General features: G+C 39.9%; 1 protein-coding gene across 3 annotated transcripts in view; it reads left to right on the top strand.

Moving 5' to 3' along the window:
• Positions 1-852: 852 nt before the first annotated feature.
• The window catches only part of TEX10 (testis expressed 10), a 47957-nt gene continuing 29666 nt past the window's right edge, over positions 853-19143 (top strand). Inside the window, exons 1-8 of one of the 3 annotated variants that reach the window (XM_061364724.1) lie at positions 853-935; positions 1386-1500; positions 4243-4431; positions 5234-5940; positions 11264-11507; positions 13508-13620; positions 14775-15013; positions 16859-16994. In XM_061364724.1, the coding sequence (XP_061220708.1) occupies positions 4252-4431; positions 5234-5940; positions 11264-11507; positions 13508-13620; positions 14775-15013; positions 16859-16994 (1619 nt within the window). In that variant the 5' untranslated portion in view covers positions 853-935; positions 1386-1500; positions 4243-4251. Of the gene's footprint in view, positions 936-1031; positions 1501-4242; positions 4432-5233; positions 5941-11263; positions 11508-13507; positions 13621-14774; positions 15014-16858; positions 16995-19143 lie in introns of those variants that run through there. The other 2 variants (XM_061364725.1, XM_061364726.1) reach the window with 2 other exon arrangements.

The following is a 19143-nucleotide window of genomic DNA, read 5'->3' as shown; positions in this document are numbered from 1 at the left end:
GCAGAGAGGTTGAATATCGGTTCTCCAAGGAAAACCAAAGGTGGCACCGCCCTTCCTCTGGCACTAACCATAGATCAAAGCTTGTTCTTAGCAAACAGGTTTTTTGGCAGAGCTCTGTCAGACTTGAGAGCAGTCTCTGCTGTGGCAAGGATTTAGGAAGGGTTGGTTTTCCATAAGGCAAATGTACAGTTCTGGTTGTCATATCTAACCCCAAACTCAGCGCTCAGTAGTAAATCTCCCATGTGATTTGAACACAGAAAACAGCTTGAGGGAAGCTGGAGTTTCAAGCATGACAGTAATCTGAGTGTTTTAGTTCACAAACCCAAAGTGAGACAAGGTCTGATGGTAGAAGTATACATTCAAAGACGACTGGAAGTCAGACCCATGAGTCTTCTCCGGTGCAAACAACCTGTTTCCTCAGCTCATGAGACAGATGGAGACACTTTATAGCAGTGCCTGTTGCTATAGGATGAGGGGTAATGATTTTAAAATAAAAGAGGGGAGATTCAGACTAGGTATGAGGAAGAAATTAGTTTTTACAATGAGGGTGGTGAGGCACTGACACAGGTTGCCCAGAGGGGGGCTAAATGTCCTATCGCTGGCAGCGTTCAAGGCCAGGTACCTGATCTGGCGCAAGGCGTCCCTGCCCATGGTAGGGGGTTGGAACCAGATGATCTTTAAAGGTCTCTTCCAGCCCAAACCATTCTGTGACCGTGTTTCTGTGCTGCTACTCCGTTATCGCGCCTCGCCGCCGCTCCTGCTCGCCGCCACTGCAGGTGGCGCCATCGCCGGGGTCCCGGTGCAGCGGGCGGGCAGAGCGGAAGGAAGGGCGCTCCTTCCCGCGGGGGGCGCTCGCTGGTGCTGCCGCTCACGTGGGCGGTCGTTTCCGGGCAGGCTCTCGGGGGCGGAAGGGGGCTCTCGCTGCCGCGTGGTTGGTGAGTGGCCGGCGTCGCGGCTGCGCGGGGCGGGGAGGGAAGGCACCCCTTCGGATCCCCTCCGGTCCGGTTCTGCCCGCGGTCGCGGCCCGGGTCTGGCGGACTCGCCCTGCCCCTTGCGAACGGCCGCCTTTTGTGTGACCCACCCCCTTCCTGTACACTCCTGCGCAGGGCGGCGGGAAAGCGTGAGCGCAGCCGCGGGCGTGCCGGTCCCGGGAAACCGGCGGGCTCGGCTTTCCCGGCAGCGGGCGTCGTCTGCCTCCGCTTCTACCCCAGCTCCCCTGGGGGTCCGTGCGGGTGCTCGGCTGCTTCCCTCAGCTGCTGCTCTTGCCGCTCCTTGGCCCTTCCCTGCCGCAGCGGCGGGGCTCCCGGGAGCCGAGCTCGCGGCCTTTCCGCCGGCAGTCACAGCGCCGGGCGGGCACTAACGCGCCTTATTTAAACGCCTCACAGGGCGAGTAGAGCGGAGACGCCGAAAGATGTCCCGGGACGGCGAGGGAGGAGGTTTAACGGCATAGAGCTGCGGGAGGAGCCGGCGCCGCCGCTTCAGCAGCGCTTTGGCTTTGGGGTATGGCGTTCGCGGCGCGGTGTGTGATGACGGGGTGTTGTGGCTGGGGATGTGCTGTCCAGCGCGGGAGCCGCGGAAAGTTAACTGTGATACTCAAGTATCCCCTTTGCTGAGAGAGAGCTCGCCCAGGTAGAAAGCTTTGATCAGGTTAGAGCAGTTAGGGCATGTACCTTGGCGTCTGGTTCCTCAGGATTTTCCTGATTGCTTGAGCTTGTAATTATGCTGGTAGCAGGATTCCCTGAGGATATTGCCGCAGAGCTGCGAGGGAGTACGTTACAGGTGAAGCAGCTGCTCTTTTTGGTCCCTTCTTGTTTCCCTAAGCCTGAGGCGAGGCTGGCTGACTGACATCTGAAGTACCTCTTGAGAAGTGCTGTGTATGTTAAAGGAAGCCGATATTGATTTGAGGTTACTCTAATGCTTTGGACTGTAAAACTGTATTGGTGCATAAAGCTGTTGGGTGCACTTAGCTTAGTCCTCTTGGAGGAGGGCCAGCTGAAAGTACAGCTGGAGTCAAAAGGCAGTTGTTTCAGCAAGACCTCTCATTGAAATGTGTACATAAATTCATAAGCTGTATACAGTTTTGCTTAATGTCTTATTACATAGTCCTGTGGTGTTCTAGTGGCTTTGGTTTTGCAGTCGTTTTCTCTAGTTTGGCATGGTACCTGTGAATTGGAAATGGATGTGCTTAGATGTCCAGTAAATCATTTCCAAGATACGTAGTGCAAGGTAAACTGTGCTGCTTTGTTTTATTTAGTAGGAGAAAGTATACTTTATGAACCTCCTCCTTCAAAAGAACTTAGTTTACTTGGTCCAGGTGTTCTGTGCACCTGCATTGTAAAGTTCTTAATGACAATGGGAAGCCAAACATTTAACCTTGTGGAGTGATGCTTCCTAAATACCTCCATTAAGGCAAGCTTGGAAAGGGGAAATCGCATTTGTGTCAAAAGCTTTTAGCTATTTCTGTATGCCTTGCAGTCAAGAAGTGAAAGCCTTGTTGTAATTCTTTCCTAAAAGTTGCATTTGGTAAAAATCAAAAGCTTGTAAAACCGTAGCTGTCACAGTTGGACACTAAAGGACCTTTCTATTCTGGCACCACAATGGGAGGTTTTTAAAAAGCCTTTTAGTTGAGAGGTTGCTTAAGCTAGCTTTATACTTCAGTTAGAGTAGTCTTTCATGTAATTGTTTGAAGTTAGCACATGAAAAGCAGAAATTAAGTTGCAGTCAAATGTTTGTATAATCAGTTTAAATGCTCTTAAGAAGGATAGAACATGATAATTGGATTTAAAACATTCTTTAATGATTATTGTCATTATATGTGTATGAAATACTGTAATTCAGCAAAAATTTAGTTTGAAGCCCATTGGGAAAATCGGCTCTAGAATTCTGTTTTCTAGAGTGGTATCCACCATGAAAGAACCATTGTTTGGATGTTTATTTAGAAATTCCTGGGTTTAGTCAGCTGTGGTTTTTTGTATGTGTTTGGGCTTTTTTAGTTAGTTTGGTCTTTAAAATGTGAGCGTTGTGTTCACAATTCTTTGTGTGTAGTTCAGATACGAAGAATGTGCAAAACCTGATTGCCCCAAGGGTAGTTTGAGAAAATAACTGAAGTTTATGTACCTGACAGCATGGACTGTCTGGAAGTGTTCGGTTTTCCAGCTCAATACCTGCTACCATTATAGAGTTGTGAGATGTTGAACCTGAACCGTCATAATTAATGGCTTTGTGCTTGTCTCCCTGTTTTATGGTTTGTCTTAACAGAAATCTAGGAGCAATTTATACGTGATGTTGAGTGTTGTGACATCAGCTTGTGAAGTCTTGTTATGAATGAATTTAGAAGTGCAGAAATCGAGAGAAAGAAGATTAAAGCAACCTGTGGTGTAGTGTTTGGTTTTGTTTTCTGTGTGTTGGGTTGTTGGGTTTGTTTTTTTTTTTTTCTATTGTGGTAGAACTAAGAGTACTTTTATCAGTACAGATATCAAAGCCAAAAGATCATTCAGAGACTGAAGTGTGGGTTTTAGTTGGTTTTGGTTATTGTATATGTAGTATGTCTGTATGACTTGTAAGTATAGCTAATCATGCTGCCTTACTTCTTACGCCTTATTAAATATGACTTGATTTTTCTGTCTCTTTCTACTCTGTATGTGAACATTTAACACCCTTCCCCCTCCCTTCTTGCTGTTTCTTTTTTTTTTTTAATGCACAGACTGAACTTTTCAGTATGTAGTGGAAGTTTTCTTGATTCTTGTATACTCTATTGTAAGTGAAGGCCTGATTAAACCCGTGAATTTACCTGGGCAGAGTGTATGCTATTAATGATTGAGCTGGTAAACAATGTAAACATTAAATGAAACAGTTCACTGAGCTCTTTTGGCTTGAAAAGTCAACTATGTAAAAAGTTGATTTATTAGCAGGAACTTTTAAAACCAAAACAAACCCAGCAGTTTAATGAAACAAAGCAGTGGAAAACTGGGATACTTTGGTGATCTTTCAGTAAAGTAGTTCTCAGAGGAAAGACAGCCAAAGGAGCAGCAGAGGGTTTTCTGAACACTAGACAAACAGCCACACTGAATCAGTCTCCATGTCTGTGTAGCCTAGCATCTTGTCTTGGGAGCAGATGCTAGTTATGCATAAGAAAAACCTTAAACCAGTAGCCTTCATTAGGAACTTGCTGCTCTTTGATGGAAAAAGTATTTGCTTACTGTATATTTAATCAAGTTAAAATCCCAAATATCTTTTTTGCAGAGAATCAGAATGACTAAAAAAAGGAAACATCAAGAAGATTTCCAGAAAGTGAAATTAAAAGTTGGGAAAAAAAAGCCAAGACTAGAGAATGCAACTGATACTACTTTCAAAACAAAGGCCATACAAATTCCTGAGCAGCTCAAAGAAGATGGAGTGCTTCCTACGCAAAATAGAAAACTTAACATAAAGGTACACTATGACATTCTGTTCTGAGATGATAGAAAATTACTTGTTATTTATTAAGGTTTGCTATGCTTCCTAGAATTTAGAAAAAAAATATTTATTTGAAGAAAAAACAAAACAACCCAGCAGTATCTGCGCACAGCCCCTTTGTCCTTGGCAATAATCTGATCCATGAATTAAATGAATCAAATTGTTGAACTAGTGTATAATGCAAAGGAAAAATTTTCTGCAGTGTGAAAGCTAAAATTGCATGCTGATTTGAGTATCCGAGATTAACATTCCGTTTTTGCAGGTCTTGGGTCATAACTTAAGGACAGGGTTTTAAAAACTAGACTTCCTGAGATTGCTTTTAAAAAACCTTGTATTTCTTTCGGTGGTGGTTGTACTTTCCTTCGTTTGCATCTATCTCTTCTATCATCTTCTGTCTCTTGCAGCTCTCTCCTCAAACTGAAAAAAAGCTGCTGAGACTGAGATTTCATAGTTCTACTTTTGAGAACAAGTGTGAGAGGTCTTATTTTTGGTCATTCCTCTTTAAAGTCAGTAGGGCTGTGTGTAAACTTAAGAATGAGGAGTTTCTAATTACCTGAAGGACAAGTCATGGTATCTTGTTTTTTCTGTCATTGAATTTTGATGATTTGTTCATTGTTATGCTTTAATATTATGTTTGTTCTGAACATGTTATGCTGTTATAAACAGCAGTACGTCATCAGAATAAATTCTGTATTTTTGAGTGTTTAAGAAAAAAGTGCTGGAAGTAGGTAAGGAAATTTAAATTGCTTAAAGCAGTAATGTGTTTCTTTCCTTTTAGGATCTGCTTTCACAGATGCATCACTATAGTCCTGGGGTTAAACATAATGCACTTCTTGGGCTCAAAGATCTCCTATCTCAGTATCCATTTGTAATTGATGCACACCTTTCAAATATAGTGAGTGAGGTGGCAGCTGTGTTTACAGACAAGGATTCTGGTGTCAGAGGAGCAGCTGTTCACCTGCTGCAATTCTTGGCTTCAAAAATAAGAGCAGAGCAGATCGCTCCATTTTTTCCTTTGGTAAGTGCCCATCTCTCCAGTGCCATGACTCATATCAGTGAGGGAATTCAGGAAGATTCATTGAAAGTCTTGGACATTTTACTGGAAGCATACCCAGCACTTCTCACAGACCGCAGCAGTATATTGTTGAAGAATTTTGTAGAGCTTATTTCTCACCAGCAACTGTCAAAAAGACTGAAAAGCCGAGAGAAACTTTCCTGGATGCTCTCTGTTAACCCCAGTCGCAGAGTAACCTCTCAGCAGTGGAGGTTAAATGTACTTACCAGGCTCAAGAAGTTTCTCCAGGCAGTGGTAGATGGCTCCAGTGAATTAGAGGATGAAGGGCTTCAAGAACAAAAGGACAGCCCTCGTTCTGTGAGGAACCCCATCTGTATAAGTTGGAAGGTCCATGCAAATAATCAGCAGTGTATACAACTATTTGAAAATGGTGGCTTACAACCAAAGATCAACTCGTCATTTAGACTGAGGTGAGAAAATGGTCACTAATTTGGGAATTAATGTCAACTCTGTGATCACAATGTTAACTGTCTTTTGTTGCTATTGAAGACAGCAGTTTAACTTTTATTGTGGGATTGTCCCTTAGCTATATTTAGGGCATTTAGCATAATTTGCAGTTTTACTGCAGTGGCTTGAAAATATGGCAGTAGTCACCAGATAACTGTGCTGTGCGTATATGATGAACTTCCCTCTTATTAAATAAAAGCTGTATTTTATGCTATTCATAATAATTTTGGAAGACCAACTCTAGTGGGTTCTTTTGGAATGCAAACTGATGAGTGCAGGTTGTTGCAGGATATCAAATAGATCTGTGGGCAAGCAGACAAATTTCTTTAAACATAAGCTAATTTCTTACACTGTGATAATGAATTTTGTGGAATTTTGTACTTTTACCCTCAAGAGTCTGTCATAAGTTTAGGAGTCTCTTTTCTGTGAATGTAGCTCCTTTTAGACACAGGAAAGTTTGTGTGCTTTTTTGTAGTATGCTATATAGATGTGAGCTGAAGTTAAGGGAGAAGTAATTAATCAACTTCTCTTCCTCCTTTCTAATTACCCACTCTTCAGACTAAAAGGGAATCTCCCACCCCACTTTACGGTACAAACGTTGGCATCCTCATATATATCAATTTCTGTAGATGTTGCATACCTGCTGGTGGGAGACCTGGAATGACTACTTGAAAAACAGAAACTGTTTAGTCATTACACAGCACTTCTAATCTGTAGATATTAAGGTGGTTTTATGAGAAACCATGATCCTTGTTTTACTGCTGTGGGGAGACTGAATAAGTTTGATGTAATTGCTTTATGCACCTTATCTAGGAGGTCAGTGGCAGAAAAGGCTATAAACCCCACTGCATAGTCCATTGCTATGTCCAGCTCGTATCTTCAAATGAATGAAGTGCAGAAGAAGATGTGTTTTCTTTCAGTACCACAGGCGTTGGCCTGAATTATCAGGTAGTTTCCATCTCTATAATGGATTACACACAAATGAGACAAATCCATACCCACTCTACAAGACTTTCTCTCAGTATATAGCATATTATTTGTGGTAAGTATAGAAATTTACTTTAAGCTAAATAAAAAGGTGCAGTTTATTGTCATAGAAGTGGTTGTTAATATAGCATAAGAGTTCAGTCATGACCATTAGTATCTGCTGCAGGTAAAATTCTAGTTGGAAACTAAGACCTGTGAAGCCCACCTGAGGCAGAGGGAAAGGTTCAGTGCTGGGCACAAAATAGTCCTATGGACTTGATCTCTACAGTGAGAAGCATACCACTGTGTACCACCATATATCAGAGGATTTGTGTATTGTGCCTGAATGATACTCAGTGTGTGATGTACCATGCCCTGTAATATCTGAAGATGCATTGTATCCAAGATCTAGGAAACTAAACTTTACATCTGGTGTCACCGGAACTGGATTCTGCTTTTCTGAGGAGCTAGATTTTGGTGAAGCATCATGATCTGCTTGTGGTTATAAATACTTTTAAAAAGGCATTTGCAAGCATGAGGAGGAGCCAGAAGATTAGAAGGAAACATCGCTAGAATCCAAGGCAAGACTGGCAAAGCAAACTGACAAAAGCAGAACAGAAGAATGAAAGGAGAATTGGCATCTGCAGAAGGTACTACAATGTTCTCATTTTATTATATTTGCACAGATTTTTTTGATGAATACATTTTGGACAAAGGGCCAGTACAGCTTTTTTTTAGTGGATGTCTGCAAAATTCTGAGAGTGGAAGTTACTGTGGTGGTTTTTTTGTATCTACCACTGAAATATTTTCTGATGATCTGGAGGTACTTTATTCTGCCTTTGCCAATCCCAGCTGTGGCCTTTTACAGGCATTTTGAGACCTATGCTGTGACTGCTACTGCAAGGACAGAAATTACTTCTAATAAGAGGTGCAAAGCATCTGCAGTACTTCTTCAGTACTTCCAAAATCTCAGTGTGTGTGGTTTTGTTTAAAGAAGTCAATGGACAAATAGTCAAATCCTAACTATAGACAATGAGTTGGCCAAACCATAAATGATTGTGGTGTGTATTGTTGGCCTGATCACTAATACTGAAAGTAGGTTTCAACTTTGTTCTTCAAAAATTAGACTTGCAAACACCACTAATAATATGCAAAAATTTTAAAGTTCCTGTATCCTAATCAGTTTGTGGTATTAATGTTTAGTAAAAAGTGAAGCTTCTGAGCCTGGAATGCTGGATGATTCAGCAACACAAATCTTAAGACTTGTTTGGTTTCTGTTGAGTGCTAGGTCTTCCTGCTGTGTGTGAATTAAAGATTACAGTGAATTAGGAGATTACTAGAATATATCCTCTGCCTTATGTGCTGACTGTGCTGCTTTTTTCATCAGACTCATTTCAGGTGTGGAAAAATGGAAACCTTCACAACTTACATATCGTGGTATCGAGGTGTGTGATATTTTCTTCGAGTGGAAGTGGTCGTGCTGAAGAGAAATGGTAGAGCTTCTGTTTCCGCTGAGAAAGGACAAAATGAAGCTGGGGAGAAAAGTGAAGATGGCTTGAGACACCAAGATGGAAGACTAAGCACAGTGAATAAATATGTATATGGCATGACCCATGCATCAGATAGAAATGAAAAATACCTTTCGCTTATTGTACTGTTTCTTTGCTGCGGCTGTCAGTGCACACAAAAAAGGAGGCCAGTAACCTGTTGTAGACACTGAGCCATAAAAACTTACTAATTTCCGATGACTTTTCCTATTTTAAGGAGCAGAAAGTTGTTTCCTTATTTTGTTTCACACTTTTACACTTCCTTGACTTCCCTTTGCTGAATTCCTGTTGTCCTCTTACTTTCAAATGGCAAATACATTACACATTTTTTTTTGTGGTTTTTGTTGTTTTCTTTATTTTTTCTTCTTGCTTGTTCCTGCTTTATAAAAATACTGTAATTTTAAAGAGAAATGACAGCTTAAGGGGTACACAGATATCTTGGCAGCTCCCCTCATTACTATTTCATGCCATATGAAGTTAATATGTTTTGTAGTGTTTCTGAGAGCTGCCTTACCATTAATGAATAACAGATGTGGGACAAAAAGATTAGCACCTTATTTGACATCAAACCCTCCCCGTTCCAGTGAATCTGTATTGCTAAGGTTATTACACTGATCAAATGCATAATGGACAGTTTACAGTAATACTTTGTTAGTGTTGAACAGAATTTATTTATCCCTGTAGTTGTTAACTTTGAATATTTGAATGAACATTACCTTGAGAGATGGGGGGCCTCTTTTGAAGGGGTACGTGAAAGCTATGCTGAGTACTCTTCCCCAAATTTTGGCAGGTAGGTGGAGTATTTGACATGGATTCTTCCTCCTTTTCCATCTTTTGCTTCAGAAAAGTACTGAAATAGTTGTGTGTTACAAAGAGGTGTGTGTGTTTTACTTTTGTAAGAATCTTCGGGTATGTGTTGCCAGCTTTTTGAGTTTCATGCGGTGTTTACTCTTAATGGGGGATATTCTTGTTTTTGTGTTCCAGAAATAACACTGCTGGAATCCAATTCTCTGCTGTAACACCAGTATTATTTTCAGATAAACAATTAAAGACTTTACTACTTCAGAACTCTTTCAGCCAACTACTGACATTTCAGAATCTCAGTTGAGTGTGTAGTTAGGTCACGGCATAGCATTTACAGGACAGCCTAACCTTATCACTGAGGTCTTGGTATCAACTCCGTTGTCATAGAATCATAGGATAGTTAGGGTTGGAAAAGGCCTTAAGATCATCTAGTTCCAACCCCCTGCCATAGGCAGGGACACCTCACACCTAAACCAACCTGCCCTTGAACACCACCAGGGATGGAGCATTCACAGCTTCCCTGGGCAACCCATTCCAGTGCTTCACCACCCTAACAGGAAAGAATTTTCTTCCTTATGTCCAATCTAAACTTCTCCTGTTTAAGTTTGAACCTGTTACCCCTTCTCTTATCACTACAGTCCCTAATGGATAGTCAGTCCCCAGCATCCCTATAGGCCCCCTTCAGACACTGGAAGGCTGCTATGAGGTCTCCATGCAGCCTTCTCTTCTCCAGGCTGAACAGCCCCAACTTTCTCAGCCTGTCTTCATACGGGAGGTGCTCCAGCCCCCTGATCATCCTCATGGCCCTCCTATGGACTTGTTCCAACAGTTCCATGTCCTTTTTATGTTGAGGACACCAGCTTGTACACAGTACTCCAAGTGAGGTCTCAAGTGATGGTTTAGAATTCATTGTGGTTGTAACTGGAAGATGGCTTTTGTCTACTTTGTCTTTAGATGACTAGATTCAATGTACCGATTTTATGTATATTAGAAAGTTAGATTTATGATGGATATTTGCTGCAAGTTAGAAAACAAAGTAATGGAAAATGTCAAAAACCGTCATGGAAAATGATGTGAGAAATCATCAGTTGAAATTATTGTTGCTTTTTTTTTTTTAAAAAAACTCTGTATTGTTTAAAATTAAAAATAGTTATTCAGAGGTTTTGTTTTTGTTTTCTTTGAAGAATCTTCATTTTAAAATGGGCACAAATTGCCTGACTTATCCAGGGGCAGGATTTGGTGATTTGTTCTGATAATCCCTTTTGAAACACAAATGAAGTGCTGGGGGGAAGTCCTTGTTTTTCTTGCTTTCTGGGAGATGTTATTTTAATTTAAACTATATCTCCTCATGTTTTGATAACTTTTATGGAACTTCATGTCAGATAATCTTAATACTTTTCCAGCTAGTTTCTCTCCAGAGCATTATAATTAAACATATAAACCAAGTTATATTTTTACAGAATGTTTTTTTTTTTCCTATTAATATGAAACCCAGTATGTTTATTATAGCTGGAGGTGGTTATTAGCTGTAATAAACCTCATGCATTTCACAGTACTTCGTAATCTGTTTCATTATTTTGCTTCAAGGAGCTTAAAGCTTCTTCATTTTGTTGTGCTGAGTACAGTGAATTTATCTGTTGGTGGAAGGTGATGCAATAATGCAAATCATGTTTCTCTATAGGCTTTACATATAACAGTGGGGAAAGAAATAATGAGATCTAAGGAGTTATTACAGAAGTTGTACACAAACTTGCAGGGAGATTCAGGAGCAGGTTTGTTGTAAGTGGTTTGAACTCCCTTTTCTCCTGACTGAAATACCTAACAAGAAAGCAAACAAATGTTTAATATATTAAAAAGAGTAGTTTTTGCTGTTATTCAGAAAGCAGGGAAGTGGTGTTACTCTAATCTGTTCATTAAAGGTGTGATCTTTATCTTTTTTTCTTTTTTTTCTTTTGCTTTTATTATTTAGGTCTCTGACAGGTGTAATGGACAGTGCAGAAAAAGGCCTGTCCTCGGCTGAAAACCTAAAAGGTTTTATAGAGATAATAATTCCATTACTGATTGAGTGCTGGATTGAAGCATCTCCTGCACAATCAGCTCCCATTCTTGGAAACCTCTTGGAATCAGACTCTCAGCAGCTTATGCAGCAAGTGCTTAGTATAATACATTTATTATGGAAACTCACAAAGCGACATGATGAAACATACAAAATGGTAAGGGAGAAGTGATCCATGGCATAATGATGACAGTTCATTTTGTTTTTATTGGAATCTAATGATTTGGTGATTGGAAACAGTGGAAATATTTCATTAAGAGAGAAAAAGCCTAGGTTTTGAGTGGAGTTTGAGTTTGGATTTTTGACACGTCTCTTTAGAAAAGCATCTCTTGAACTGAGCAGTCAATTCAGTGGGAGTCTCCGGGAATCCTTGACGGACTGCATGCAGCACAAAAGCTTTTGGAACTGAAAGTGGCATTGGAGAAGGGGAGCATTTTGTCTCCCAGATAACCTCTAGAATATAAATATGGCAAAGTGTAGAATGTTTGTTCCTTGGTTTTATGGGTGCAAGGAGGGAAATGAACAGATCTTAAATCCTTGAAAAGAACAAACCCTAAACCCTTGGAGGAGTAGGGGCTAACAGTGGTATGAGGTCAGTCATGTAACTGCTTGATGCAACCTACATTTTTGCATCACGGTTGGTAGTATGAGAAAACATTGAATCAAAACCTCAGGAAGATTTTTGGAAAATGTTCTCATTATTTTGTCTGTCTTTGATAAATAATTTTTTAATCTGGTGTTCTTCCAAAGATTTTGCAAAATGAGAAGGAAACACATTTTCTATTTTGGCTGTTGAGAGTAGTTAGGAGCAATGTCTTGACAGCTCTTTATTTTACCTTTATATAGAACTGTAGGTCCATTCGCTATACAAAATCTATGCATAGAGTAAGTGATAAACATTTGTGGAAACATTCTGTTAGACCAGAGTTACCCAACATACAGTCTTAGGGGTGGATTCGGTGTGTATGAACAAAACACGCTCTTCCCCTTTTTCCTCTTCAGCTTTTCCAGAGAGCCTCTTGGAAACAGTTGGCAAGGTAAACATCTGTGGCCTACTGCCCCTAGCCTTTTTCCTTGTGGTACTGCAGCGCTGCTGCCCTTAGGCATAGGATGTCTGCATTTGGGTCAAATGGAAGGAGCGCTCCTGTGTCAAACTGTGAGCCGGGTTTATGTACATGCAATTGCATTATGATCTTAGGATGTTTTTTGGGGAAAAATTATCAGATACCCATACAATCTTTTTTCTGGCATGTTGTGTTTTCTGTGAGATAAACAGTTTTACTTTTTCCTATATAAAATGAATTCAAATGCCTGTGTTTGAAAATGGAAGCTTTGTGCCCTTAGGGTTACAGGCCATAGTGGTTATTACCGACACCTTGGAAAACCATTCTGAATATGCTTAGTGGGAACCTGTTATTCTTTGAGGAAGCTTAATGGTCATCCTCTGTTCTTAATACTTGAATATCAAAAAGATTTTTCTGCCTGACCAATGTGATAGCAATGCAGGACCTTTTTTGTGATGAGTTCTGTGGGACAATTTGTGTAATGGTAACTGTGAATTTCTGCTAACCCACAAAGTACAATTATTTTCAAATGTTGAAAATAATCCCTTTTTGTATGAGGATGGCCTTTCTAGTGGAAAACATTTTGTCAGTGGGCTTTGAACAGCAAGTACACTAATGATGGGGAGAGGTGAAGGCAGTGTCAGAATGCATCTTAATGGAAACTTCAGGTCAGTCACTACAAGTAAATCAAGAAATTCCCTTTGACATTAAGTACCCTGAAAAAATCAATATAAAAGCACCTTCACATCTGTAACTGCCTCAGTTTAATATTACATATATCCATATTAGTATGTGTCAAGAAAGTACACTGATCCAGTCTGGATAAAATGTTATTGCTCAACTTTGACTTACAATTTTACTCCCTTGTTTTATGAACCTGGAGGTCTGTGCACAGGACTTCACATTTACATCTAAGAGCAAATATATACATATATATATATATATATATATATATATATATATGAACTCCTCAAACAGAAGATAAAGTTCCTGTTTTTCTTTGATTCCAGTAATGGATTTTGGAAGATGATTGCATCAGTGTGTTTCACTTACTACCATATTTTCTGACTGTCATCTGCTGTTTCCTTGACAGGATTTATGGCTCCGAATGAATTACCTTGTTGATTTCAAACACCACTTCATGCGTCATTTTCCTTACTCTTTACAAGAAACAGCAAAGCACAAGAAGAAAGACTCATGCAAAGGGTAAAAATAAAGATTTGGTTGGGTTTTGTTAAGGTATTGCGTAGGAAGTCATCTGAATAGCCTGTGATAGAAATTAAAATGCTGTCCTAGAGAAATGAAAGTATTTTATTGACTGCTTGGTCTGGAATTTGCATATTGCTAAAATGGCGATTTGTGTTAGTCTGACTAGTTTCACACTTCTGCATGTTTTCTTCAGCTGACTGCTGAAATACATCAAAACATAGGTAAAACTTTGCCCCCTCTCGCCCCCATTACTCTGTTCTGGTTGTATTGCAGGGCTGGATAAATACAGATAGGAGGGAGGATGGGACATGTGCTTATTGTACAAGGGGTGTCAACTTCTGTCTGTGTTTCACATACTTGCAAACTATGCCACTGTAGATTGAGCTGTAGTGGTAGAACCACCTCTTTTTCTATGCTATGGGTCTACCATGGTGCAAGTATACTTGAGGCTGAAATACCACCTGATGCTTTTACTGTTGCATTTTCCCTTCCTGGAAGGGCAGATAGGTCAGAAATACAGTATAGCTCCTTAAATGCTTTCATTTCAGCCAAGTCTTAACCATTAAGTTTATAAGCCAAAATGCATTTTGCTTTTCCAGGTTTTGACCTGAACACCCTTTCTTGAAAATACCAGAACTGGTGGTTAGGCAAGGCAAATGCAACCATCTTTCTTGTCTTACAGATGATATCCTGACTAACTGTACTTCTGTTGATCCTTCTTCATTCTACTACTAAGTTTTGTCCCATTCTTGCACTGCACTTCAAAATAAATATGTTGTTGGATAAATGCAGGAAAAATAATTTGTGAATTTGTGATTTATTTTTGTGTGTGTGTGTGTGTGTGTTTCTTTTGACTGTTATTTCAAGACTTAGAAACTTAGCTTCATGCCATGAAAATGTTGCTTTTGTTTTCCTTGCTTATCAATATATTAGGTTAAAGGCCTGCACTTGGAAACCTTGCATGGTGTTTTGGGGCTTCCTTAGTGGCAGAACAAAAAATTTCAAGCACTCGATTGTCAAATGTGAAGACTTTAAAACTTTAACAGGATTTTTTTTTTAATACATAGTATAATTTCTGCCAAAGTAACATATAGTAAAAGGCACAAATATTTTTTCTGAAATCTCACTTTTCTCCCTCTCCTCCCCGTTAGAAACAAGTATTGTGTGACATCCTCAAACAGCGTAGACCATCTTTTACTGAACTTAACTTTGTGTGACATAATGGTTTCACTAGCAAGCACCTCAACACTTCAGATGGATTCTGGTTGGCTGGACATGATAAGGAAATTTGTGACAGATACTCTTCAGGACGGTAGCAAGTTGAATAGCAAGCAGGTGAACAGATTGCTTGGTGTGACTTGGAGACTAATGCAAATACAGCAAAACAAAGGTAAGGTATGAGTAGTTTCTGAGAAGCAAAATTATGCACTGACAGCTTGATTTATTGCATTTTCAGCTCACTTCATCTTACATCCTCATTTGTTACATCGTAATGTATTTTGTCTATAGATGTAAATTGAATTTCTTGGTCATATCCCTGCGTGTAGCATTGAAAACTGCTTGATTTTTAGGAATGCTGTTAGATTTGTACTGTTGATATACAGTGTTAATATATTTGTGGAACTGTTTTCTGGTTTTACTACTTAATATGTTATAAATGGGAAGATTAGTTTTCTGCATTGAAGAAAATAATTATTATGATGTAGAGGTGCATGATACTTGAATATTTCAATCCTTATTTAAAATCATTAATATAGCTGGTAGGCTCCCTTTGAGTACTGTTAGATGACCATTCGAGTTCTCTAATTACATGGAATGGCAAGATAGTTCTGATGGAAGCTGCTGTATGATATTTTCCAAGCTGTTTTATTTGAATCCTTTTCCAAGAGAAAACACATTTCCACTTGTGACTTGCAGGACCAGTGTAGTATGTTGGTTATGTTGAAGGTAAGACCTTGGTTGACATATTTGTTAAGTGATTGATGTAGGACTTTAAGAAAGGAATTTTTCAGTAGATCTAAAGGTACCTGGGGTCTGTTGTGTCTTAGTAGTGTGGTAGAAGTGGATTCCACAGCCACATAGCCAAGTAGAGTTTATAGAAAATGCATTGCCTTTTAGCAGCAGGTTTCACTGTTAGTGTTGTAAGATGAAAAGTTGTCAGATGTCCCTCAAATATACTTTGGCAGTTAGCTGTATCTCCTTCCAAATCCATTTTAACTGGGAATATGTCTGTTCTATGAGGCAAAGGCAGCCAATGGTGTCCTGGGATGGGTTAGGAAGAGTGCTGTCAGCAGGTTGAGGGAGGTGATCCTTCCCCTCTGTTCTGCACTGGTGAGGCATCACCTGGAGTGCTGTGTCCAGTTTTGGTCTCCCCAGTACAAGAGAGGTGTGGACATACTGGACAGAGTCCAGTCAAGGGCCATGATGATGGTGAAGGCACTGGAGCATCTGTCCTGTGAGGAGAGTCTGAGTGAGCTGAGACTGTCAGCCTGGAGAATAGAAAGCTCAAGGGGGCTTCTTATCAATTTATGTAAATACCTTAAGGAATGGTGTAAAGAAGAGGAAGCCAGGCTTTTTTTGGTGATGTTCAGTGACAGGAGAAGAGGCAATGAGCAGAAACTGAAACACAGTTTCTGCTTATGTTTGGACATGGTGTCCAAACATCAGGAGCACCGTTTCCACTGTTTAGCGTGACAGAGCACTGGCACAGGTTGCCCAGGGGGGTTGTAGAATCTCCATCATTGAAGATAATCAGAAACTGTCTGAACATGGTCCTGGCAGCCAAATCTAGCTGATCCTGCTTCAGCAGGGGTGTTGGACTAGATGACCTCCAGAGATCCCTTCCCACCTCAACCATTACTGTGGAAGAAAAGCTTCCTTCCTTGATGGTTTTTTTTATAGTGCGGTAGGAATTCTGAACTGGATTGTGTCAAATGATACTGCAAAAGATGCTACATACTAAAAATGTAACTTCAGTTTGTTTAAAACCTACCTGACATTGAGATTAAAGGCCTGAGAGGTTATGTCTTCTTCAGGGGACAATACAAAAGAAAAGACAAACCGTTACAGTAGATCCCCCTGATACTTGTTTTATAACATTTGGTACTTCCCATGGAGTTAAATGTTGATGGTTGTAGAGATAAGAATTATAACTCATCTGTGTGTTTGTATAAAACAAGAAGATTAAGTAGCACTGCTTCAGATTTTTATGTTGTTGTGTTTTTTTTTTTCCTAGTGGCAACAGAGCCCTTGATCAAAGCAGTATATACACTCTACCAGCAGAGGAATCTCCTCTTTCCAGTTCGTACGTTGCTTCTAAAGTTTTTCAGCAGAGTTTACCAAAAAGAAGATTTGAGGACTCAAAGAATCAGGTAAAAGACATTTTCATATTCTTTCATTTCAACATGGTATCTTTATTTCAGAAGATAGAATACTGAATTTTGATGTAGACGTTACGAAACTTCATTCTCAATCCGTTTTGGAGCTGTCACTGAAATTTGAAAGTTTAAGTTCACTGTGAGGTGAAGATGTATATTACCTTATTATTAATGTAAATACCAAATAGATCTTAATAGTTTAAAATTTAACTTATAATAAACTGCTGCAAGCTCATTACTGGCTGTGTGGTAGTCGGTAGATGTGTCAAGATTGTATAGCTATAGCCATAGAGCGTTTACTTTACTTCAGCCTAAAGGTTATGGACATTTGGCTTGGTGCATTTGGTGGTTCTGATAATGTCTCACTAGACTTTTTTACTTTCTTTAAGAAAAGTATTCTTCTGTTGTTTTGGATGCATGGTTCTAAAAAGACTAGGTTTAAGAAAATACTCTTCTCCTTTTGGGTTACTCTCTGTATTGCTTACTCTCTATATTGCTGTTATCTTATGGTGAAAAAGTGTAATTTGTCCAGATGGTTTCCCAGTCTCAACTTTTCCAGACAGTATTTTTCAGCTAAGTCATTGGTTCCACCTATGTAAAATCCTTAAACAGACACCAGGCTGCATCAAGCCTACCTCACTTGAAAACTGCAAAAAGGCGTAAGGTCATGGCCATGATACCCATTTCTGCTATTAGATAAAACTTTCAAAGCTCAGGGCCTCCAGAAGTACTGGTATCTCTTCTGCAACTCATTTGCTTTCTTAAATCTTGTGTTGTGGTAGTGCCAGAGTACATGTAATTAGATCTACAACCTGAAATATCTAATGCTACTCCATGAACATTGTAAAACTATAGGGAATTTGAAAGACGGGAAGGGACTATCCCGTTTTCCTCCTCTTCACACCCAGAGTGAAACAGAGATCTTTGTCATACTAATTTATCTGAGGTTACATAGCCACTGTTTTCTGCACTTAACTGTAAGTCTTGAGCATCTCATCTAGTTTCATGTCATCATCTAATTAACTAGAAAGCTTTAACTTTCTATCTTCAGATAGAAATCACAAATAGTGGTAGTTTTCCTATTGTTTCTCTGGGTATTCTACCTGGAATTGTGTCATTTTTAGTAACAGAAGAATTCAATCACACAAATTCTTTGCAAAAAGGATAATTGCACTAATGTCCAACAAGACGTTTTAAGACAACGTAATGTTTGTGTACTGTACTGATCCATTTCTTTTAGCAACAAGTGGGTTTGGTTTTGATTGTTTCTTTTATCAAGATGTGAACTGCACAGTAGATCCTGGCATTCATGTTGTTCTGTTCAGCTTGATGTCATAGTCCCTTCAGCCCTCCCATGACTGCTCTCCTCATTTCATGTTTATTATTTCCTCAGAAGCTTGTCAAGAGCAGTTTAAGAGGAACAGAATTCAGGTTGGAATGTTTTCCAAGGACTTTTAGGTGGAGCTGTTTATCTTTTAGGTGTATCTGATTCAGATGCTGGGTAGGAGGTTTTGGCCTGTTACTGCCCTGTGAAAGAAAACTCAACTGATTTATTACAAGATTCAGAATTAGTATTTGGGTCTTGATGTTAATTATCTTCACCTCTAATCCCTACACACACATGCATGGTCACTGCATGAATGTATGCATACTCTGTGTGTGTATGTGGTGTATCTAACACTCCTAATCACTATTAAGTAGTGATCTTAAGTAAAAAGCCTCTTAAATTTAGCAAGTGAAGAAATCTGCTCAGCTGAATGTAGTCAAATCCATGGGCCAGATAGATGTGCAGGGATATACCTGAGGTGGTGGAGAAAGTTGTCTCATGAAAGTGAGGCCGTTCTGTGTTATCCATGAAAAAACACGGTGGCTGCGGGAGGTCCTGCATGACTGGGAAAATCATAGAATGCAATAGTTTGGGTTGGAAGGGACCTTCAGAGGGCATATAGTCCAACCCCCTTGCAATGAGCAGGGACGTGATAAAGAGAAAAGACTGCTGTTAACCCAGTTTGAAGGGAATCTGGGGAATTTCAGGTTGATAAGCCTCAGCTGGTCCCTGGGAAGATCGTGCAGCCCATTGCTTGGAATTAGTATGTGAGCATGTAAAGGACCTGTGGGTAATCGGGAACAAACTAGCATGTAT

Source organism: Neopsephotus bourkii, unplaced genomic scaffold, assembly GCF_033783945.1.
Source record: "Neopsephotus bourkii isolate Nb327-2 ecotype Australia unplaced genomic scaffold, CSIRO-AGI_Nbou_v1 NB_1248, whole genome shotgun sequence".
Lineage (NCBI taxonomy): Eukaryota > Metazoa > Chordata > Aves > Psittaciformes > Psittacidae > Neopsephotus > Neopsephotus bourkii.
The sequence above is the reverse complement of the archived record's forward strand: the minus strand, read 5'-3'. Positions and strand labels throughout refer to the sequence as shown.